General features: G+C 46.5%; 1 protein-coding gene across 2 annotated transcripts; it reads right to left on the bottom strand.

The window, feature by feature from the left end:
* Nucleotides 1–1,495: 1,495 nt before the first annotated feature.
* On the bottom strand, nucleotides 1,496–18,311 carry LOC146869430 (small ribosomal subunit protein eS10). 2 transcript variants are annotated; one of them, XM_085599823.1, is made up of 6 exons: nucleotides 18,157–18,311; nucleotides 6,485–6,634; nucleotides 5,146–5,317; nucleotides 4,214–4,291; nucleotides 3,545–3,600; nucleotides 1,496–1,581 (listed from the first exon to the last, which is right to left on the bottom strand). In XM_085599823.1, the coding sequence occupies exons 2-6, from the start codon at nucleotides 6,632–6,634 to the stop codon at nucleotides 1,540–1,542; spliced, it is 498 nt and encodes a 165-aa protein (XP_085455949.1). In that variant the 5' UTR covers nucleotides 18,157–18,311; the 3' UTR covers nucleotides 1,496–1,539. The 2 variants fall into 2 exon arrangements, with proteins under 2 accessions (XP_085455949.1, XP_085455950.1); XM_085599824.1 differs by having other exon boundaries at nucleotides 16,263–18,247.
* Between the last annotated feature and the right edge of the window lie 5,592 nt (nucleotides 18,312–23,903).

Below are 23,903 nucleotides of genomic sequence, written 5' to 3'. Positions count from 1 at the left end.
TTATCTAATAAGGCTTTTAATTCCTCAGTGAATGCCAGAAGAGCTATCTCCGTGCCATGGAGGGCACGGCAACCCACAATATCAAACTGCCTTCTTACATAGGAGACATGGCAAGCATCAGCTCCAATGTCATACGTGCCGGCCCTAAGTTTTGGCAGTTTGATATTGCATGAATTTGTGCCATGGACATTTAAGCGCTTTACATGACAATCAGAACATTTGCATTAAAGCTTCCTTTGTTTTTTTAAGCACCACTGGTTAAGGGAGTTGTCCTGAATCACAGGATGATGAGCCGATGTCGGGATTTGAACCTGGTTCTCCAGTTCCACTGTTGGCACCTCTGGCCACATCCTCATTCTCGTTGCGATGCAAATTAGAACCTAAAACTGCAGGAGCACCTCAGCACAGGAATACACTACCCGTTGCCTGCCAGAGCGGCACATAAACACGATCCATCTGAAAGGGTCAGACCGAGGGAAGGAGACAGACAGACCGAGGGAGGGAGACAGACAGACCGAGGGAGGGAGACAGAGAACTCCCCCAAACCTCCCCTTAAGTGGTTTGGGCTCGCTTGCTATGCTCGCTACACTGCCTTACTGTGTACCAAAATGATGCATCTCCAAAAAGTGTGTCACCAACATGAAAAGTTTGGAAAGCTGTGGCCTAGAGGGTAGGGGAGCAACCACTTTGAAGAACGTAAGATTTGCACCTGCAAGTTTGGTATTTGAACGTGAATGTAGTGTCGCATTTTGCTGGGCAATCAAGTACTTATCTATTATATAAAGAGAAGCACTAACACTGGGCTGGACACTGACCTTATTGCACTGCTGTGGGGTGGCGTTGAGCGCAGAAACCGTATAACCCCACTGAGCACCTGGAGACTGCTAGCCAACGCTGCATCAGAGTCAAATGCTGAAAGGGTTATACTAGACCCAGTTAGCAGAGCCATAGCAGGACAGCAGATGCCAACTAGCTCAGGACTCATTTGTGTGGCGCTCTATCACCTGTCTGCCCCATGTCCTCCTAAAATGGATCAGACAGACCATCCAGTGTAGAGAAAAAAAGACGTTCGTCATCAATACAACTGAGCAGTCAGCAACAACAATTCTCAAAAGTTTGCTGGATGTCATCTGGGTTTTTGACGTCTTTGCAACATTCACCTTACAGCCTCTGTTAAATTTCCTAAATGACAATATTAAAGCATCAATGACAAATAGAAAAAAAATTACCTCTCCTTGGTGCTCCTTACACCCATGTGCAAATATCCATCCTAATCTTAGGTTTCTGTACCAACCACGATTGAATGTGTACTTAAGTCTCAAGAAGCATAACTTTATACTCAACAAATTTAAAATGTTTCAAGCAAAAATAGTCATTGTTTCAAATACATACAGTCTTATCTCAACCACTTGTACCTAATCCAGAAAAACCTAACACCCCCACCCCCCCCCCCCGAATCTGTAAGGTAGGAAGTAGAGATCTCACAAAGCAGAAATTGGTTTTTCAAAATCTTTATTTTACACAAATCCAAAAGAGAATTTATTGAGGAGGCTGGCCACGTCCACGACCAAATCCACCACGCTGCAAGCAAAAAAAAAAAAAAAAAAAACTTGTCAGTACAGAAAGCTCACATGGCTCATAAATCTGCTTATATTCATATGTAGATACAGATTTCCCCCAAGTCATTTCAAAGAATGAACCTCTAGAAACTTCAAACCACAAATGTAGTAATTAGAATGCTCTCTGAAGCCACAGCCACCTGAGCACCCAATGCCGCTCCCAAAAACCCAAAGCAGGCACTCATGAATGTTTAAAGGAGACTCCTATACAGCAAACCCAGGCTTTCTAAGGGGGCGATCCACACCACACAAAGCTACAATGAACTGCATTCCTCATGCACACCTTGGCAACCTAAAGGACAACTTTCAAGCTATTAAAAAAAAACCTAGTGACAATCTTCTTGGTAAGGCCAAGGATGACAGAATCCCGATGTTCTAGATGTTCTCAAATTCTAGGCATTCGGAGACAGGCGGTTCATAAACCAATAGCTCACAAGCCCATTGAAGTTAAGAGGAAAGCACTAAGCATTCAAGGGCTATTATGAAGCAAAGATGGGCATCAACGTAAAAAAGGACCATAACTTCACAACCAAAATACTTTGAGATCCATTTCTAGAGACTGCTGGGTTGACAAATGGATGGTTTCCTTCCTACAACAGTTTGGGCGTCCACAGGGTTTTCTAGTGTCCCTTGTATATGCCTGCATCTTTTCACATGAAAAGCTCATCGTTTGTGCGAAGTGGACATGTTTATTTCACAAAAGAACATCGCAGTTGAGAGGGTGGAAGGAGTCTGATGTGAGCTGGGTTACCACAGGTGCAACGTTGAGCCAGACTCAAGTCTGACTGTGGTCAGTTACGTATCACTAAATCAAACACACCTCACAGTTTGCTCAATGTCAGCAGGTAGAGCCAGAAGAGATAATCCTGGTATCTTGGAAAATCCCATTGGCACTGGACTTTTAATGGCGCATCGCATGATAAAAGGCTCTGGGGAAAAGGAGGTTCCAGGAGGGAAATCTTCAAACTTGAAGCTGACAGACTCAGCTCTATTGTGCTGAACGGCTGGGGAGACGCATACACCCATTTGCTTATGCATGCAGGAGCGGAGCCATGCGTCAAGAAGCCAATATCAAGCAATTTAGTATAGTATGAGAACTAGACCAAACCTTATCTGGCTTAGTTTTAACATTGCTTTTGTATCTCAATATGACACTGCTTAACTCTAGTTACCACAGGAACGAGTGCCTCTTAAAGAGGAACACAGGAATGTCAATCTAGTTACATGGGAGACACTAGTCTAGGTGCAATTGGACACAGTAGCAGAATCTGTACTTTAAAAGAGGGAATTTCTCAGATCCAAGCACATCATCTCAATGCCCCAAAGAAATAAGCTACCAACTTCACATAAAGTAGTTTGCTGAGGAAGATCTAACTGGACAGGTGCCAAAGTTAGTCTCCAGTTCTTTGCAATTAAGACTTCGGACCGCAATCAAGGGACATTATATGCCCTGCAGATAGCGCTATCTGCAGCACTAAGCCCTAGTACTTACCAACACTGCAATGCAGGCTCTTTCCACGGAGATCTGTATAAGATTATTTGACCAAACAGGTTTAAAAGCTAGATTTGCTGCATTTTAAGCGTGGGTAAATTCTTTAGTATAGACAAAGCTGTGGATATATATGGTTTTAATAATAAAAAATAGTTCTAGAACCATCAGGAGTAAAGAATGATTCTACTTTTGTGGTAAATGAATGGTGCTGATGCATGCTGGAAGGTCAAGTGGCAGTATTTCAGGTTAAGGGACAAAGGCTTTTCATGACCAGTACCTGAATTTACATCCGCTAACAAGCCAGTCATTGCAGGAAAAGGGCTAGGAGAGAATTATTAGAATCCCCAATTTAAAAAAATACACCTCTATTTAACTCGAACATAGCATGGCCACGACTCAGAAGTTTATTAGGGGGCACAGAATAAATGCTTACAAACTGGAACTCTGTTGCAGCTCCAGCACCAGCTTCTGCCTTTTTGTCAGCACCAGCTGTAAAATGGAAATTCTCATTAATACAAACGATCACCCAAGGAACAGACCTCGCAACACCACTTATCACTGCATCCCATACCAAAAAGATCACTTCAGCCAAATACAAAGCTACTCTGTATTTTTCCAGGGGGCTTGCCTCATGCACACCCTATTTACTCTTCACGCTAATATCAACCCCGAAAACCTGGTACGACTGCTTCATCAAGGAAGGAGGTCGAGAGCATCACACTAAATTCTGGCATCTCAATTCTATAGGAGACTTGTAACTTCTCACCGATGGCAATTAAACAAATGCAACTGTGTGCACCATAACCAAAATTCCCCATTACTAGCTAAGGCACTGCGATCCTGAAGTCCCCAAGTTTTTTTTTTTATATATATAAAGAACCAGAAGTAATTGTGCCCCACACACAAACCGAGCAATTCACATTTAAAGCAGTGTGCAACGGCACTAAGCAATCACTGGAACCCGATTAAGGAACCTACTCAGGTAATCACATTTATCATCTCGTATCTGGATGCAGATGCGTTACACCGAATGTATACGTTGATAAATTTATGAAGACTGCAGAATCAATGAAGAACAAAAACATCATTCAGAAATACTTACGAGGAACAGTAGTGCGTCTGTAAGTGTCTCTATCAGCCTCACCACGGTTGAGACGTGCAGGGCGCTCACCTTCAAGACCTAAAAAGAAAAGTGAATCAACTTATAAGGCAACAGCTCACAAAATACCATGGTTATTGTACTACAATAATGCCAACACCAAGTTCTCCAAATTTTCACTGAATGGATTAAACATTTATTAATCATGCCTGGGAGGATGGAAATTGCACAACCCTTTCAAACCTCTCGAGAGCCAGTTATCAGGGGTGTGGCATTTAATAAGATATCTACTTGCCCATTTGACAAGTTGCTTCATAAATCTGCCTGCCCTGTAAAGAAGTCCACATGTTCGTTTGGTGCCACAGTGCAGTGAAAAATAATGGCAGCGTTCTCATATGAAAGCTCTGATATTTTGCCAGGGCTAATACTATAATAGGGTTTGAACTCTTCATCAATTTCATTATTTTGCCATCTTTCCACAGATCTATATCCTGGAGCTGGAGATAACTTCTTCCAGGGATGAGAGAAAAGTGGTTGGAGGGAAAGTGAACTTGTAAACGCTCAACAGAACTTCGCATGAGCAAATCTACGCCTGCATGTTTGCTCATGCGAAAAAGCAGCACACAAATATTTCCTAGAAGGGCCGTCTCCTGGCCGACAACAGTACATTCTTGTGAATTCATGAAAGCCATCAATCTGCTCAAAGACAAACCATGGGTGCAATTTTGTAACTATCTTTAATAATAATTGGGCCACTAATTAGGTCTGGAGTTAACCAAGAACTTCTTTGGCATTTGCAGGTGGTGGCAATCAAGGGACCCCCCCCCACACTTCCTCAACTAGGGGTGTGGGGGGGTCCCTTGACTGCCTGGTTTAAAAATATATTTTTTTTAAACCAGATTACTTAAGAAATTAATAATTCACAATTTTTATACCTTTGGGCCTTGGTCTGCCAGTCTCTGGGCGGCTTCTGCGCAGGGTAGCTGGTACAATTTCAGGGGGCAGATGCAGGAAATCTCTTAGGTACTGGATGCCCTCATTGGTCAGATACCAGTAGAAATGCCTCCAAGCAAACTGCTCCTTCACGTAACCACGTGATTTTAGAGACTGAAAAGTAGCAGATGCATAACAGATTATTTTACTAATCCTGCTTTCAATTTACAGTTGGTGTAGTCTACCAACCAGTCCACAGAATAATCCATTTACCACCAAACAGATGCAGGGCACTTTTAGTGTACATAATAAATATCTATAAAGCAGATGAACTGCTTTGCCAGACTGTGCAACTGGGTACCGCTATGCAATCTCATTTCACTGCTGTACAGATTCATGCTCAATCCAGCATCAATTATCCTTCACCATGACAGATCCAAATCTGCTCACAAGCCAGGTAAGCACTTGCAAATATAACTGATCTGACTTCATTTACCACTTCAACAGGCGCCACCCTCTGACTGTTTACCGTCCGTAGTTCATGGCATGCCATCAAAACCGCAACATACACAAGTCCAAAGCATACTAACGTTGCTATCTTTTCATTGTCTGCCCCTACACTTAAACTTGGCCAGTACATTATCCTGCTTACACACCATGGACTAAACATGCAAAAAGTGCACCGCTTCAAATTCCATAGCCCTGGTCTTCATGTCAATCCCTGGTTAAAAACCCCAACATCCTGCTGAAATGGTCATGCCCTAAAGAACCTAAAGCGATCCAAAAGATCACACCCTTAGTCCCACAACCTCTAAGAGGTTCTCTGTGGTCAAGATCAGTTATACTACTAACTTGCATTAACTGCAACGGCCTTTGTAAACTAATCAGATACTATTCAAGATGCCTTCAAGGAGGGGCCGACATGAACTCCATGAATAGCCAGTTAATACACAGCAACCCACTCAAGATTTTATTGGCTGAAAGAATAATACGTTCAGTCACTTAAATAACCCATCAATCTCAGATTTGACTTACGCAGCAATAAACTACTCTGCCTTTATGTACACCACAGCTCCTGAAATCTATTAAAAAATAAAACAAAGGTGCTTGTCTGAAACGACAACTGTGGCCAATATAAAGAATCTCAAACTAAAAGCTACAATTGCTGATGCAAGATCAATTCGGTGTCTAACGTTGATCAGATACTTAAATCAAGACTACTGCATCTGGTCGAAATCGAAAATGGCTTAAACCACATGAACACTACAGAAAATCAAATCCCATGACATTTTAAACCAAAGGTGATCAATTCCAAGCCATTTTCATCAACTCTCAATGTACCTGCATGGCCTTCATGACATGTAGGTTGGGGACATTCTTGTCAGCCAGCTCCGGATGCTTGGGCATATGGACATCTTTCTTAGCCACCATCACTCCCTCCTTGAACAGGAGCTCATAGATGGAGATTCGGTTCTTCTTGGGCATCAACATCTGAAACAGAACACAAACATTATCATAGAGCCACTTTTACACCCCAATTTAAAGTAGCTGCCCTCCTCCCCAAGAAAATGTGATGTGTGGTTATCAGATCACAAACAGATTTACTGCATTCAATTGACTGAAATTGTAAAGTACAACATCGAAGTAAGGAGAGAAAAGTTCTGACCACAAACAAAAGTCTCTCCTAGCAACAACACTGCACAGAGGCAGATAAACTGAGAACATACAAGTTTTAATAAGTTTAGGTTTGGTCATTTATTGCACTAGTAATATTCTAATGGATTTTGCACGTCACAAACAGGGCTATGTAGCCTCCAGTGTCAAACTAGCACAAAACTTCTCTGGTTACGGCATGTTACGGAACATGCTTCACACAATGTAAACCAGCACTGGCAAAAGCAAATCGGTTTCACCTTTATGACTTATTTGCTTTGCTAAAGCCTTCTAAAGATATTTAAAAAAAGATGGAAAAAAAAGGGGTGGGAGTGAAATAATGTACGCAGTGCGATCTGAGGGGGCACTCTGGGGGAGACACCAGCATGCATTGTTAAAAGAGGGAGAAGCACACCTGGGAAAGAACTGGAAAACACATGGAGTGCTTAACCCTGGGGTCTCAAAAAGGTGATTGCAAACTAACAATAGCTCGCTGCTACCACACATGATAATTGCCAATCAGCAGGCTTGAGAATATACTGCTTACCGCCTGATAAGGAAGCCATTTAACCCCTTCGCTGCTAGGCCGTTTCCCCTCCTGTGCTAAGCCTTTTTTGGGCTAGTGCGCGCTTAGGCCCCTGTAACTTTTTGACCACATTAGGTATCCACGCCAAATGTGCGTCCTTTTCTTCCGACATCATGCGGATTCTAAAGGTACCCAGGGTTTGTGGATTCTCCTAGAGGGTTCCCAGAAATTAGTCAAAATACAGCAAAAATTTTGGGGTTTTTTTGTGAAAAATGGGGAAAAGTGGCTGCAAATGAAAGCGTCTGGGTTTTTCTCTGCAAATGATATCAAAAAAGGGTTTGTGGGGCTGAAATCACCATTTCTGCAGCTTTTAGGGAATGACAGATTTTTGTCAGAAATCCAACTTTTTTTTTTTTACACAGTTTTGACATTTTTCTGGGACATAGCCTATTTTTGCAATTTTTTGTGCTGTCAACCTCCTTCCAGAGAATGGTAGAAATGGGTAGAAAAGCAATAATGGACCACCTGGTTTTGCAAGGGGGGTCACTTGGGTTTTTGGCCCGGTGCTCGGCGGCCATCTAGGGAAACCTACCAAACCCATGCATTTCTGAAAACTAGACACCCGGCGGCTTCCAGGGAGGTATGGCTTGCGTGGATCCCCCAACGTTTCCTTACCCAGAATCCCCTGCAAACCTCAATTTTAGCTGAAAAAAAAATCACTTTTTTCACACATTATGGTGTGGGAAAGTTGTGGCATCACCGGGCTCACACAAATTTACCACCACCCAGCGTTGCCCCAGGTCTCCCGGTAAAAATGGTGCCTCACTTGTGTGGGAGGCCCAAGTACCCGCGGTAGGCAAGGGACCAAAACGTTGTGAGGCGAAATCCACAAAACGTTTGGGCCCTTGCCTTCCGCAGGTACTTGGACTACTGCCCCATCTGTCCACCAGGGGGGCAGGAAGGCTGTAATTTTTGCAGGGTGGGTGCCCTGGCGTCTAGTGGGCTTTTTGCCCCCGCCCGGTGTGGCAGATTGGGGGCTAATGCCCCCATCTGCCCCCAAGGGGAGGCAGAAAGTCCACTTGGCGCCACAGAGTTTTTTGGGTGAATTTTAATTAGGGTGGGGGTTGCCCAAAACGGGCATGCCAATACCCCCACCCTAATTCAAATTTTCCCCCAAAAATCTCTGGTGTCTAGTAGGCTTTTTGCCCCCTGGGGGGGCAGATTGGGGGCTACTGCCCCATCTGTCCCCCACAGGGGGCAGGAAGGCTGTATCTTTTCCAGGGAGGGGGTGGGGGCATGTCAGTTTTGGCCAACCCCCAACCTAATAAAAATTTGCCCCAAAATAATCCCTGGCGTCTAGTGGGCTTTTTACCTCTCCAACAGGGCAGATTGGGGGCTGATGCCCCCCATCTGCCCCCCAGAGGAGGCAGAAAGTCCACTAGACGCCAGGGATTTTTTGGGGCAAATTTTAATTAGGGTTGGGGCTGCCCAAAACGGGTATGCCAATACCCCCACCCTAATTAAAATTTGCCCCAAAAAATCCCTGGCGTCTAGTGGGCATTTTGCCCCCCGGGGTGGCAGACTGGGGGCTACTGTCCCATCTACCCCCCAGGGGGGCAGGAAGGCTGTAATTTTTGTGGGGGCATGGACATGCCCTTTTTTGGGACCCCCCACCCCAATACAAATTTGCCCCCAAAAAATCCCTCCTGGCGTCTAGTGGGCTTTTGCCCCCCCCTGGGGCAGATTGGCGGCTAAAGCCCCCATCTGCCCCCAGGGGGAGCAGAAAGTCCATTAGATGCCAGGGAGGTTTTTGGGCAGATTTTTATTAGGTTGGGGGCTGCCCAAAACGGTGATGTGCGCAAAGTAAATATCCCTAGTGTCTAGTGGGCTTTTTGCCCCCCCCCCCCCCCCCGGGGGCCAGATTGGGGGCTACTACCCCCATCTGCCCCCCAGGGGGAGGGGGGGGGGGGGGCCAAAAAGACTAAATGACACTAAAAATATTTGGGGGGAGCAAAAGCCCTTGCCTAAGGGGCCGCTACCCCCTCCCTGGTGTCTAGTGGGTGGATCCCTGCAATGAAGACAGCGCGACCTGCGCGCTGATCTTCATTGCACAGAAACCAGGGAGGGGGCCTTGGGAAGCACTTCCCCAGCTCCCAAGGTCAAAGGCATGAAATAGAAATCCCTCTGCTGTCTGCAGCAGAGGGATTTCGTGCCCCTGGCCTCATGACGGAATGGTTCCGTCATGAGCACCGATGCTCATGACGGAACCATTCCGTCATGAGCATCGAAGGGGTTAAAACCCGGTCCTCGTTTCTGGGATGGCTTGTAAGCTCGGGGTGATGCAGCCTGCCCACTTCTGAAAATCCTCTGTACTTTTTACCTCTACCTTTCTCCTTTCCCGTCATTTCCCATTTTTTACTTCATTCTTTTTATCCTCTTGTCCCCTGCTTTTCTTTCTTCTGTATTTTTCAATCATTTTCTTTTGTTTCAATTTTGTCCCTCCTGTCTTATTGTCCTGTCTATTTTTTAACCTTTGATTTCTCTTTCTTTACCTCTTAGTTTATTCTTTCTTCATCTTTGTTCTATCTGCTTTATGTACTTTGTTTTTCCTTTGCTTCCTCGACCGTTTGTCCGTTTCCATTTTTTAGTTCTTTGTTTTTTCTTCCAATTTCATTTTAATGTCTCTGCTTCTCTTATTTTCCTTGTCCTGTTTGCCATTCTTTCCTTTCTCCCTCGCTTCCTCTCCTTTTTAGGTCTCGCCTGCGAAGGCTGCGCTTGTTTGCTTGGGATTTGGTTGGGGCGGAGGCTCTCTGTTTTGGCTATTGCAGAGCTTCTCATTCATTGGCTTTTAGGGCTCTCATATGTATAAAGGGCTGGGATTAGTTCGCGGATAATCTTGCGACTTATTGATTGGTTGTGGTACCCTTGAGCGTGCACGTGCCTTTTCCACAAAATTTGACTGTACTGCGTCTCCCTTCCGTGAGTAGGCGGGCTCTGTGGTTGCCTGACTGTGGCGCGTAATACATTCTGCTCAATGGAAAATCTGCCTCTATTCTTTCTGACTCTATTGCTCAGTTCCTTCTGTTGCGCCACCTGCTACTGAGAGCCACCCGGCCTTAATGTACGTAATTAAAAAGTATTTTCTCTATAGCCCCGCCTTCTAGAGGAACACGGCTCGGACACAGGCTCCGCCCCGTGCCACCACAGCGGAGCGCTGCACGTATGCGCAAAACGACTGTCACCAACCTGGGTTTACAACCCGCTTCGGGCGAGTGCGGTCGTCTGGAGTTGCTGCTACAACGGCGAGTGTGACGCGGTTTACCCAGTACCGATGCCCCCAGCGGGACTCGTTTCTGCAGCCTCTGCATCGTTTCTTGATTAAATGATGCAGTCATAGATACAGTAATCAGCCAATTTCTATTGATATTTAAAGATACGGATACATTTTATTATTAGTTCGTATTGTCATGAAATACGTCAAGAATGTCGTGGATGAGACATTTTTGTTTGATTATGTATGTATGACAATGTAGCTGATGTGTGCATATTTTTGTAATTTCTTCGGTGTGTCACTTGGACTTCTAATTGCTTCCGACTGCACAGCCCTGAATTGTCTTGGTGACGTCCAACAAATTGCTTTTAGAGTACATACAGTTCCCTACCTTGATAGTTACGTAATCCTTGTACCCCCTTGTCACGCCAGTTCTTCCCCACAGGTAGTTTGTTGAGTGCAGTAGATCTTCCCACTGCACACAAGATGTATTGTAAGGCGAATTACTTTGCCTTGAGAATTCATAATATCGCCTAAGCAGTCTGAGCTTCAATTAAACAAGCATTTACAATGCAATGGTCTCGGCATTGGTAAAGTTAGAGCTATTGCCATTGCGCATTACATTATTTTTGTTTGTTTTTGTTTTTAAAACATTTAAAGAAACGGCATTGTCATGAGCAATGCCAATAGCTCTAACTTTACCAATGCCGAGACCATTGCATTGTAAATGCTTGTTTCTCTCTAGTTATCAGTCTCTCGCCCTCTATATATTCCTCTCAGTCTCAAGAGCAAATGGACAAAACTGATCCAGAGAACCTAAATTAAAACCTTTTGCGATACAGCTATTGTGCCATTAATGCTGTATGGTTGCAGCAGACATGGGCTACTTAAAGGGCAGTAAAGTCCAAGTTATTTCAACTCCGTGTTCATTTATCAAATCCCTTATTAGGCAGTAGCTCACACATGTTTAAATGATCTTAAGTAGCTCTTCCTATAAGAAAGGTTGGAGACCCCTGGCTTAACCTAGACATGAGCAGTGGAAGAGTACAAATGCGATGATTATGTATTAAGAAGAAGAAAAATAGAAGAAAAAAATATATATATATATGCTCCGGATGAGGGAGAAAAACAATGGAACAAGGTGTAGTGATGAGCCTGCAGACCAATCGGTTGAATTTGTGGTGAAGTTTACATGTACAAACAGCTACACAGCAGGGGGAAATCCGGCCGATCCACAGCAGCCTCCAACTCCCCAAGCTCCACTTCAAAAGATGCCAAACGACTTCGTGACCTGGCAACATCCTAATATTCTCCCTGTCACCAATGACAGGATACAAAGGACAGCACTACATATAAACTCCATTCCCACCGAAAGTAGAAGGAGAAGCCATAACACAAGGAAAAGCCATTGAATTGGAAGCATCCAGATAAGTGACAAAGTAAAATAAAGGCAAGCAACAGGCAGGCCTTAAACCCACTAAGTTCTTGGTAAATTCACAATAGGTCTTTCACAACCATACTGCTTGAGCTGGTACCAGTTAAAACCAAGCACCTGCAATGCAATAGGTCTCGCATTTACGCGAGTTTGAACTATTAGCATTGTAAGTGACAATGCCTTTTATTTAGATTTTGTTTTTTAAAACAAATAAAAGGCAGTCATTTACAATGCCAATAGCTTAAACTCACAAATGTGAGACCTATTGCATTCCAAATGCTTGAAGGCATCCCTGAGTTGCCCCCTTCTGTCTCCCATGGCCCCTGAAGAGCTCCCTGTTTGCTACGAGTTAAACAAGCCGGTGGTCACAACTGCGCACGAGACCCTCCTGCAGTAAGAGAAACTCATTAAAGAAAGTAGTGCTTACAGAACTAAAGAAAACGTACCATGTAACAACCGAAGTACAAGAGCCAGTCCTCATGGGAGGTTACAAACGAGACAAGGCGGTACTAACAAGGGACTAACAAGCCTAATAACGAATCAGAAGCCAGCATTTACGAAGGACTATGACAAATATGGAAGGAGAGTGGGCGGGGCTTCAAGTACATACTCCAACACAGCAGGGCTCGCAAAGCATCTGCAATGCAATAGGTCTCGTATTTGCGAGAGTTTAAGCTTTTGGCATTGTGAATGACAATGCCTTTTATTTAGGTTTTGCTAATTAACACAAATAAAAGGCATTGTTATTTACAATGCCAATAGCTCAAACTCATGTAAATGCGAGACCTATTGTCCCAGCTGCCCTGAAAGTTGCAGGAAAGCATGTTGTGCCTAAATGCAGTAGGAAAAACTCATTAAAGAAAATAATACTTACAGAACAGTCCAGTCCCCATGAGAGCTTACAAATGAAGACATGGCGGTACTAAGGCGGGTGGTGTGATCTGTGCGTTCGAGGGAAGGGGGAAGACCAGGGTATAATTATTTTTGTCCGTGAGTTGAGCAGTAATGTTGAATTAATGATACATGCACACATGCACCACTCAATGACTTAAACCCAGTGACTCTTCCTCCCTCGCACCTCAGAATCCCCAGAAACTAATAGCTCCTTGGAGTGCAGTAGTAGCCAAGGAGCAAGGTCACCCGTTATAAATGAAAGTGCCAACCATGGGTACTACCCGTTATCTCTGCTATACGCATTTTAACAGTCGATCAGTCCTACAAAGGTGGGCCCTCCAAAAATGTTCGGATTTTGTGCTTGTCCTAAAGTGCTAACCTTTATTATTTTTGGAGCACCCACAGATTGTGACTGCTGCTGAAAGGTGCACATGTTTGAATTCTAACAGTTAGGCCCTATTTTAATTAGTCTGGAAGATAGACCAATAACAACTTGGATACTAAATCACTGGCCACCTTCCTGTCTCAGATGGTTGATTTACTCTGAAATAATGTGTTTGTCAGTGGGGTACCATAGGCCTTAAGACAAGTAAGGAAAATGGCCAGCCATGTAGATAGTAACAGGCAGCCATAACCTGGGCTGCAGAGAGCCCTCACATCCCGGTGCCACTGTGCCTACTGCACGAACGACAGCTCCGCCTGTTTTCAATGGAAAGAGCTGAATGGGGCCGGCAATACAAGCAGTCAGTATCTAGGTTCGCCCATTTTATGTAGGCACAACTACCAAAGAAATTGACATTTTGTGTAGTAATATAAATTTTCTCTATCCCAAAATGTTAATGTCAGTATCACAATTTACTGGGAGGGTCACTATAAGGAATAGGAGTGCTTTTGCCTCTAGCGAGCAGAATGTATCCCCAATATACCGAGTTTATGGGGAAGCAGGCACCAGCGGGAAGCTCTGCCCCTCCCGCCCCAAAGAGAGATATAATGCCTCACCAACATGGGTTAGCCTTTAATGCTTTTAGAATCTCCTTGTTTTAAAAATTCTTCATTCCAGCCAGACTTTCGATATTCGCAGCGACTCCTTTGTATCATGTTTTCTCCTGTGTCCTTCTTAAAAACTATTTAGTCTTCTTTCCATCCATCACCTTCTGTTCATACTTTCTTCTTGAAAACATTTATCCTCCCACCTCCCGCAGCAAAATACGTCTGTCATGTACACAGTTTCCCAGTTCTTGTGAACTATTCTCTGTTTACGAACAGCCTTTTTGCCCTTAATTCTGCATCCGATCAAGCACCGGAGGATGCTCGGACGTTTGCCTAATGTACTCAGCTCCTTCCTATGCCCAGCATGTGTTTCTAGACTGCTCATATTAGGAACCAATGTTTCTCAGCGCCTTGCATTTCTCTCTCCTGCACTTGGCGTTTCTTAGCTACCTCTTCTGTTGCCATCCTCGTGTTTCTGAGCACCTACCTATAAATCTTCCAGTGTCCTGCAACCCTCGCTGAGCGCCCTTGCAGGGCTGGGCAGGTAGCACGGACCGCTTTCCGGGTAATCATGATTTTTATTGGGGTTGATTAGACTTGTTTTTAATAGATTACAGCACTATGGCTGCTTGCTCACAGTCTATTAACAAAAGGGGGAGGTCAGAAGGGCTTTTACATGAGGTCCAGCATACATGCCCCGGATAGACTATATTTAGAAAGGGTATGCAGTTCCTTAAGAGGATGATTTGTTAGTGAGGTCAATTCTCAAATCCGTCGATATTGATTGGACTCCCAGTGCCTGTCTGTGGCAGCGTCCATGAGTCAGCTGACTGTCAGTTAATTTTTGGGGCAGCTAACAAGGTGTTGAGGAGCATCAGCTATGGCTACAACTGAAGGGAGTAGGGAGAGGTGAACATAGAATTGTGCCTGATATAGATTTAAAACTGAAGTTAATTACCATGTTTTAGGTTGATTACGTGCAGTGCTCCTTGTATGCAGTGTTCAAGTAGTGAAATATCACACACAGGAGTTGTGGCACTTTCACAGTTCAAAGAATAAAGCAGTTATGTACAGGCAACATAGTTTAAGTATTGGCCCACCTGTATGCAATGTGATGATCTAGAATGGATGTTGAAACACGTGATGTTTATGCAAGATTTACAATGAATAATGCATAGGAACAGCATCATGCCATCTGCACAGTTAGTTTTAAGATCTACTTAGTTTTTTATTGTTTAATGTTTAATACAAGTTCTTTTATATCTAATGCATTAATCCTTCTAGCCTGGATGACAGGGGGATAGTGTAATGGTAATAAAAGGGAGGGGGGACGGCATTTTTCAATTCTCGCCTAGGGTAGCAAAACACCTAGAAACGGCACTGTACAGAGGCATCTCTTCCCTAAGCCATCTGCTGGTTCAGCGCATTAGTCCACTGGCATACTGTTGCCCTACCAATGTACCACTAATTGTGGTAAAATTCCGGCTTTAGTCCAAGCGCAGATGATTGTGTGCACCCGTTGGAAATAGGCCTTCAATTCCCCACTGCAACATAAGACAAGCATTTACAATGCAATGGCCTCGGCAATATTATAGGTAGAGCTATTGATATTGCTCATTTTTTTATCATTATTGTATCCCTAAATAAATGGCATTGTCATTTCTATTGGCATTAGTTTTTTTTTTGCATATGTGATACCTATTGCATTAGCAGAGAGAGAGTGAGGTAGTGATATAGAGAGTGAGGTATTGAAATAGAGAGTGAGGTAGTGAGATAGATAGAGAGTCGAAAAAGAAACAGCATAGTTGGGAGTTCTCTTTAATAATACGAATTGATTTCTAGCCAAATTAACCCTTTTTGCAACATTAATCAATGTTCTAATAATGTATACTTTGCAGTGTGTATGCAGTTCTGGGATAAAAGTTAAAAGCTCACCATTCTATATTAGGACTTTAAGTTATAAATGGTAAGTAACAGAAGGATGTCTCTTTTGAAAGCAGTAATCTGTTTACATCATATGCACCCTGTAATCTACTTAGTACACGTTCTATTAACCCTCTGCACTAACTTCATATGAGTCAAAACCTCAACTATACAAAATGCTGCTCGCTCTCCCGGAAGATAATTAATCACACGAGTTCTCTCGACATTTATGTGAGGCTTGGTAAATGCCGGCGGAAAGAAACGCTGCAGCAGGTGCTTCAAAAGTTTAATAAACTTTTGAACACGGCGCCGCCAGGAAGCCAGCACCTGGTGCGGTGGCACCGGTCGCACGGCCCTAAAGCCAGCCCTGATCCCACCCACTTCGACCACTGGCACGCATGCATTTCAAATCACACACCTGCCTCACCTTTAAACTTGCTGGGGACGGCCGCCGGTGCAATCTGCAGAGTTCACAGGAGAGGAGGGGCTGAGCCGGGAGGAACAGCTGACTGCAGGGCAGGCTGCTTCAAATCGAAGGCCGAAGACGAGGAGCCACGCAGAGGCCTCGCCGTCGTAATCAAGATGGTCGGTCAGTGGTACTGGTCACTCTCCCTCGTAGTCGCAGGCTCAGCTCGGAAGTGGAAAAGGAGGAAGTGGGGTGGGGGATCCCAAAGATAAAGGGCAAAGGTATGGGGCGGGCAGTACTGTACCTGACGCGTCCCGCACCCACCACAGCACCGAGTAAATAATCTGACCCACGATTGGGTCACAGAAACCCCAGGGCAGGTCAGCACACTCTTGGGGGCATGTCGGGTAGTCGCTGCTGGTCTTGCAGGACCCTAATTGGTAGCAGCTTCCCGCCTGCAAAGATATACGGCCCTGCAGGTGTTACTTACACCACTGCCTTTCTCCGAGGTGAAGCAATGCCTCGGAGAAACACAGCGGTGGTTTCAGATTCGGGGGCGTGGCTAAAAAGTGGAAAGAAGAGCACGGAACACGCCCCTGAATCTGAAAAAGACGGAGCCTATTTGGAGGGAAGGCTCTCTCCTCCAATGGCTGGCCTCCGTTTAGGAAGCCAGCCAATGGAGGAGAGCCAAAAAGAGAGGCGGACTAAAGAGCCACTCTCAGAAACATTAAATCTCTGATTTCCGGTTCTGCCTTCGGCAGACCGGACGGTCCGCGACCTAAAAAATAGGGCCACTACATCAAGCATTCTATACTGTATATGCCCGATGCATAAGTGTCAATAGGCACAAACCAGTTTCATATCCACGCTAAAAAACATGCAACTAGACCTAAACGTAAAAGGCCAATAAAGAAATGCTCGTCGATTACTCCCCGGGTCACAAATGTACAAGTGAACAATACTGATGTCACAAGCGGACAGCCCAATTATCTTCCGCCATAAAATGTATACTGAGCCTTAAATCAGATCACGTTTATTTTAGTTCTAAGTTACCATACCTAGAAAAGACTATGTAGATGCAAAGATAGTGATACTCAATCGACATTATATGTTATTCAGCTCTGCATTTGCACAGTTACGGCCAAGTGCACACCCAGTGACACCCGTCCTATTTCCACACGCACAAAAGTCAAGGTAAAGTAGTGCCCATCCACCGACATCCGTTCTATTGCCACATGAATTATCCACGTTAAGTAGACGCGAATATTAAGAACCAACCCGGAAGTAGAGTTGCTTTTGTGCCGTTTACAAAACATGTACTAGTGGTTCGCTCTACGTATAAAACATGCATGTAGAACCACCCCCGTATTAAACATCCTGTGGACAAAACGTGATCCACTGATGTGATGCGGAAGTTCTGGCATCTGCTTTCATTAGGAAGCGTCCTACCTTGCTTTCCGATGATTATTTATAAAGATCTAAAAGTATGGAGTAACCAATGAGGACTTAGTAAATACGCAAACAGAAATTTTTGTTTTTTACAAACTGCCCGCAGTTTAAGAAGGTACTGGAGGTCAGACTACAAACCCCATGGATGCCCGGAGTCCGTTTCCATGCAGGAACCCTCACTCTCCCTTGCCCCCGTTTCAAACACCATAGCCCCATTTAACTGCAAACCCCCCGCCGGACACTTCCAGCACCGTACCCCGCTCGAGCAGTAAGTGACCATACGAATAATCATATCCGTTTGCGAGAGCGGGAGAGGGTACTAGTCTCTAACCCAGGAGCCAACAGCCTACTGCGGCCTAGGACCCGAACCTCGCGGGCGGCAGCGTAACATGTCCCCGGCATACTCGGGAATTCTGGCGGCTTAACGAGCCCGCCTGTTCAATAGAGGGGGCCCGGACACACTCACCTCTGCGGCTGCCTGTAGGCTCGGAACCGGAAGAAAAGAAGGAGCATGCGCAGTACGGCACGTCTAGCCTTCTCTCCCAGGACCCAAGTGCAAGGTGGTCTTCGCAAGGAGCATGCGCAGTAGTGCACGTCTAGCCTTCTCTCCCAGGACCCAAGCGCAAGGCGGTCTTCGCATTGCCTGATTGGAAATGCACGTATGTTCAAATAACCAATAGAATACAAAATTTGCGAACAGTGGTGACAAGAATTTTCAATTCTATTAAGGACAACAGAGGCGAGGATTATGCTTCTCATTTTCTTTGCTTTATTATAGCAGCCAATGAAAAACGTTATTTTTTATTAAACATAGTGCGATGAACTACAAGTCCCATGAACACCTCGTGGCCCCTAACCATAGAGACTGAGTCCATATAACACGTAACCGAGGCACACACGTCCTCTTTCTTTGTGAAACTGCAACAGGTAAGTCCCACACACACACGTCCTCTTTCTTTGTGAAACTGCAACAGGTAAGTCCCACACTGTTCACGAACATTCTCTTGCATATAGGCCTTGATGAAACCTTTCAATGAACGAACGAGTCCGAAGACCAACAGGACAAACTTGGGGTGCAATGGAGCAACTCCTGCTTGACAACTCCGGTGAGACAACACCACCTTCGAAGAAGAGGATCACTACCATGATAGGTCGAAACTAGGGTGAGCGAGCTTTACTTGCCATTGGAATCTGAAACAAAAGAAGAGAAAAAAGACCCCGTAATAACGGTGATCCATGACCTACGTGCCCACGGCAAACTCATGCAATGGGGGGGGTAAAAAATCCACGTAATATCACCAAGTATAACAAGCATTTGCAATGCAATAGGTCTCGGATTTATAAGAGTTTGAGCTAATGGCATTGTAAAATTACAATGCCTTTTATTTATGTTTGCAGTGTGAGGCATGCAGCACTGTGGTGTGCAGCAATGTGCAGCAGTGTGCGGCGTGCAGCAGTGTGCGGCGTGCAGCAGTGTGTGGTGTGCAGCAGTGTGTGGCGTGCAGCGGCATGCAGCAGTGTGCGGCGTGCAGCAGTGTGTGGCGTGCGGTGTGCAGCAGCGTGCGGCGTGCAGCAGTGTGTGGCGTGCAGCAGTGTGTGGCGTGCAGCGGCATGCAGCAGTGTGTGGCGTGCAGCAGTGTGTGGCGTACAGCAATGTATGGCATGCATTAGTGTGAGGCGTGCAGCAGTGTGAGGCGTGCAGCAGTGAGGTGTGCAGCAGTGAGGCGTGCAGCAGTGTGTGGCGTGCAGCAGTGTGAGGCATGCAGCAGTGTTTCGTGTAGCAGTGTGCGGCGTGCAGCAGTGTGTAATGCCGCAGTGTGCGCAGCAGTGTGGCTGTCGGTAGTGTGCGGCGTGCAGCAGTGTGCGGCGTGCAGCAGTGTGTAGCATGCAGCAGTGTGTGGCGTGCAGCAGTGTGGGGCGTGGTTTGTAAACAACAAGAAAAGCGGACATCAAAGGAAGGGTGGGAGGGAACGAGCATATGGGGTGTGAGTTATAATGAAAGTTAATTGTTGTAAGAGGGGATGCAGGAAATGAGGCCGAGCGCGCGCTGGCGAAAGCAGTCTGCTGCTTCAAGTCCGATGCCAGCGTCGCGCTTGAATGCCTCACATGCACTGGCCATAAACCGCATTCCTAAGGTCTTGTGCCCCTTACTAAATATCTCTGAATGCGCGAGGCGGCGCACGCGCAGGAAGTAGCTGGTGGCAAATGGAATGCGCGTGGTTGTGCGCGTAACCGCCACCCGATCCGCCTGGGAAGCCTTTGGGAGCATTTTCTGAAGCCCCTACAGAAGTTCCACTGTGCGATCGCTTACGCGATAGCCAGGCGAGACCTAAAAACATACATTATTCGTACTTTCATTGCTCTGAACAACATAAGTCAAAACATAACTGCCGGGTGGGATAATCCTCGCCTCCGTTGTCCTTAATAGAATTGAAAATTCTTGTCACGACTGTTTGCAAATTTTTAATTCTATGTCAGGACCGGAGGCTCCGATTATGCTTGTTTAAAGCCGAGCCACCACCACAGATGCAACATCCACAATAGGTTTGTAATAGAAAGACTTAAAGGTAGATTCCGCTGACCAATCGGCCGCATTCATGATGTCAGAAAGGCTCACTCCCAATGCAAATGATTTGGAGGCCATTGCTCCCCTGACTGAATGGGCACCAAATTGAGAGATATCAATGCCCGCTTCATTCATGAGCCAACGCACCCACCTAGATAAGGTAGCAGGAGTCACAGGCCTGAAAGGCTTTTGCAATGCAATAAACAATTGACCTTGCATGTCAGAACGGAACTCAGAAGTACTCACCTCGTACGGCTTTAGGCATTGTATCACACACAATTTGGGGTTCTCTGGAAACGCTGGGTAGGATACCGAGGTAGAATTACATTTGGTACGTCTAGTAATGGTAAAAGTGACCCCTTCCGTGGAGAAACGACGTCCAGCCAGGTCTAGAGCTCTGTTGTCCGAAACTCTCTTGCAAGAGACTAGACATAAAAGCATAGCCAACTTGGCTGAAAGCTGCTTACGCGACAGATACTTGTTCGCTAGCCAAGCTTCTAGGAACCGAAGAATGACTGACACGTCCCACAGGAATGAATATTTTGAACATGGTGGTTTAGCCATCCTAATACCCCTAAGCAACTTACAAACTAAGGGGTGCTCACCCACAGACTTGCCCTCCAGCTGAGCATGCCCTGCCGAAATCGCTGATCGAAAAGAATTGACTGTCCTGTAAGCAGAGCCCGCGGAAGCCAAAGAGGCTTGGAAATTTAAGACCATGGAGACATCTGCTGAAGTGGGATCGATATCCCGTCGAACACACCAGCTACACAATCTGCCCCATGCAGATGAATACCGCTTATGGATATTGGACGACCATGCCTGGCTGATAAATTCAGCAGCGTCCGCCGAAAGGCCAGGGATGCGCCATCTGTCCCGGAAACTCGCCACGCCACTAGTGGTAGTTGGCCCTCTTCCATTAAAGGGTGAGGAATCTTGTGAGGGTCCAGCAACAGATTCCATCTGTGAGGGAGAAGTACCGGCACAGCACAAGATATTCCCAAGACCATCGGGAACCATGCCTGTGCTCGCCAAAAAGGCGTTATTAACACAAGTTCCGCCCGTTGTTGCCTGGCCTGTGCCAGGACCCTGGTAATCATGACAAAGGGCGGGAACGCATAACAAAGTAGTTCAGGCCAAGTCTGGAGGAACGCGTCTGAGGCTAGAGCCTCCGGATCTGGGCGCCAACTGTAAAACCTCAGTAGCTGTTTGTTCAGCCACGATGCAAAAAGGTCCAACTGGCAAGGACCCCACAGGAGGTTCAGCATCCGGAACACCATCGGGGATGGAGCCTCCAGTCGCTGTAGTCCCGTAGGTAACGGGAGTGCCAATCGGCCACCTCGTTCTTGCGCCCCGGGAGATACTCCGCCACCACCGACAAATCTGTGGTGCAGGCAGTAATGCCAAAAGTCCTTGGCAATTTCCGCTAGAATACGGGACCTTGTACCTCCCGGTTTGTTCACGTAGCGAACCGCCGAAACGTTGTCCATTCGTAAGATGATGCAACAATCCGTCTTCTGTGGGGAAAGACTGCGGATGGCGAAGGACCCTGCTAGCAACTCCAGGCAATTGATATGAAGGGAGAGCTCCTCCGCAGACCATCTTCCCCCCGTCGAGATCGGACCGCAGCGGGCTCCCCAGCCCCACCGGCTGGCGTCCGACTCGATCACTACCTCGGGTTTCGAGCCGAAGATGGCTCTCCCATTCCACGACTCCATGTGATCTAACCACCACAACATCTCCCACCTCGCGTCCTCCGAAAGAGGTATCTGTTGGGCGTAACCGAGGCCTTTGCGGAGATGCTGAATCTTGAAGCGCTGAAGTGCACGGTAGTGAAGGGGGCCTGGGAAGATTGCCTGGATCGAAGAGGCCAGTAACCCCACTACTCGGGCAATGGACCTCAAGGGCACAGTCTGCCTGCTCACAATCGATTTCAACTCTCTCTTGATCGCTCTGATCTAGTATGAGGGTAGGAGAAGCTGGCAGCTGTGGGAGTCCACCTGGAACCCCAGGAACTCTATGGATTGCACCGGGACCAAGACCGATTTCTGGGAATTCACCACAAAACCCAAGCTCTGGAGAAGAAGGATGGCCCATTCCAAATGCGTGAACGCCAGTTAAGGGGACTGTGCCATGAGAATGATTTTGTCTAGGTAGACAATCAGACGCACCCCTTACGCACGCAGAGATTCCACTACAGGTCGCAGGAGTTTTGTGAAGCACCAGGGTGCTGATGAAAGACCAAAGGGAAGGGCCGTGTATTCGTAACACACGCCTTGCCAGAGAAACTGGAGGAAACGTTGATGCGGGGCGTAGATGGGAACGGACAAATACGCGTCCTTTAGATCAAACCGGACCATCCAGTCCCCTTCCTGCAAAAGATCGCGTAACAGGTGGACGCCCTCCATTTTGAAGTGGCGGTAGACGATCCACCCGTTGAACTCTTTGAGATTGAGGACTAACCTGGACCCGCCCCCTTTCTTTTCGACCAGGAAAACGTTGCTGAGGAATACCTGAGGATGACAGTGAGTGATCGCAATCGCCCCCTTTTGCAGAAGGGTACTTATCTCCTCTGAGATAAAATTCTGATCTAGTTGGGAAAAACATAGGGGAGGGGGGCAGAGGGCTTGAGACGGTGTCTCGTACATCTCTAGCTTGTACCCCTGCACCGTCTCCAAGATCCAAGGATCTTGTGAGAGGGCGCGCCATTGTTGAAGAAATAATTGGACACGACCCCCCAAAACCACTTCCGAACATGGAATAATTCTCACCTGTAGATCCTGTCTCCTGGTAGTTTCCGTGGCTGCCTCCAAAACGTCCCCTGCAGAACCGATTCCTGGCTCTCCGAGACGGGTAGAAGTTTGAATTATTTGAATTGTCATTGTATCCACCTCTGTGGTGTTACTGGCCACGGGGGGGCGCCTTGGTTGTGTCCCCGGCCGAACGAGCACCCTCGACCTCGTCCAGCCCTGGTGAAAACCAGTTTAAAGACTTTGCGTAGCGACTCCTGGGCCTTGTCCAAACCACTAAAATTGGCCACAAACTTGGTGAGCTCTTTTAAGAACGGCTGGCTGAAGAGGAGACCCTGAGCCACAGGACCTGCCTCTGACGAGGAAAGTTCTGCCAACTTAGGGTCCAGCTTGAGGAGAATAGAGCGTCTCCACTCGCTGGACATGGTGCAATTAGCCTTGCCTAACAGGCACACCGCTCTTTGCGCCCAACCAATGAGGGCATCCGGACTTATTGGGAACCCCGTTTCCTTGGCCTGATATCCCATCTCTAAGATTTTCTTTAGGGGCCCTGAGAGGTTCAATAACTTGGCAGGACCGCCAAGCACGGTCTATGCCTTTCTTAGGGTCCCGTGCGTACTTTTTAAGGTACGCAAGCATTGTCTGGTCTACTTCCGGAGTATCCGCGACCCGGGACCCGGGACACTCCGAACGCAGCCGGGCCCTGACTTCCTTATCGAATGGCTGGCGGAGATGGGACTGGACATAGTCCGCCACTTCCCGCGGCGGGAGCCACACCGTGGAGTTGGGGTGGACGATGTCCGATGGTTCAAAGGTCAACACTTTGGGTGGCGAAGGTGCTACATGGTGCTCTTAAAGTCCTCTGTGTGAGGTTTGGCCATCTTGGCCTCTCTAGCC

The sequence above is a fragment of the Triturus cristatus genome, chromosome 1_1 (assembly GCF_964204655.1).
Source record: "Triturus cristatus chromosome 1_1, aTriCri1.1, whole genome shotgun sequence".
Taxonomy (NCBI): domain Eukaryota; kingdom Metazoa; phylum Chordata; class Amphibia; order Caudata; family Salamandridae; genus Triturus; species Triturus cristatus.
Note: the sequence above shows the minus strand (reverse complement) of the source record. Positions and strands in the feature narration are given on the sequence as shown.

Bases quoted from the DNA above. Each gene is read 5' to 3' on its own strand.
- LOC146869430 (XM_085599823.1), bottom strand. From the start codon at position 6,634: ATGTTGATGCCCAAGAAGAACCGAATCTCCATCTATGAGCTCCTGTTC. The intron at 4,292-5,145 runs GTATAAAAATTG...TTTTCTTTTTAG, and splicing joins TGGCAGACCAAGGCCCAAAG to GTCTTGAAGGTGAGCGCCCT. The intron at 3,601-4,213 runs GTAAGTATTTCT...TCCATTTTACAG, and splicing joins CAGACGCACTACTGTTCCTC to CTGGTGCTGACAAAAAGGCA.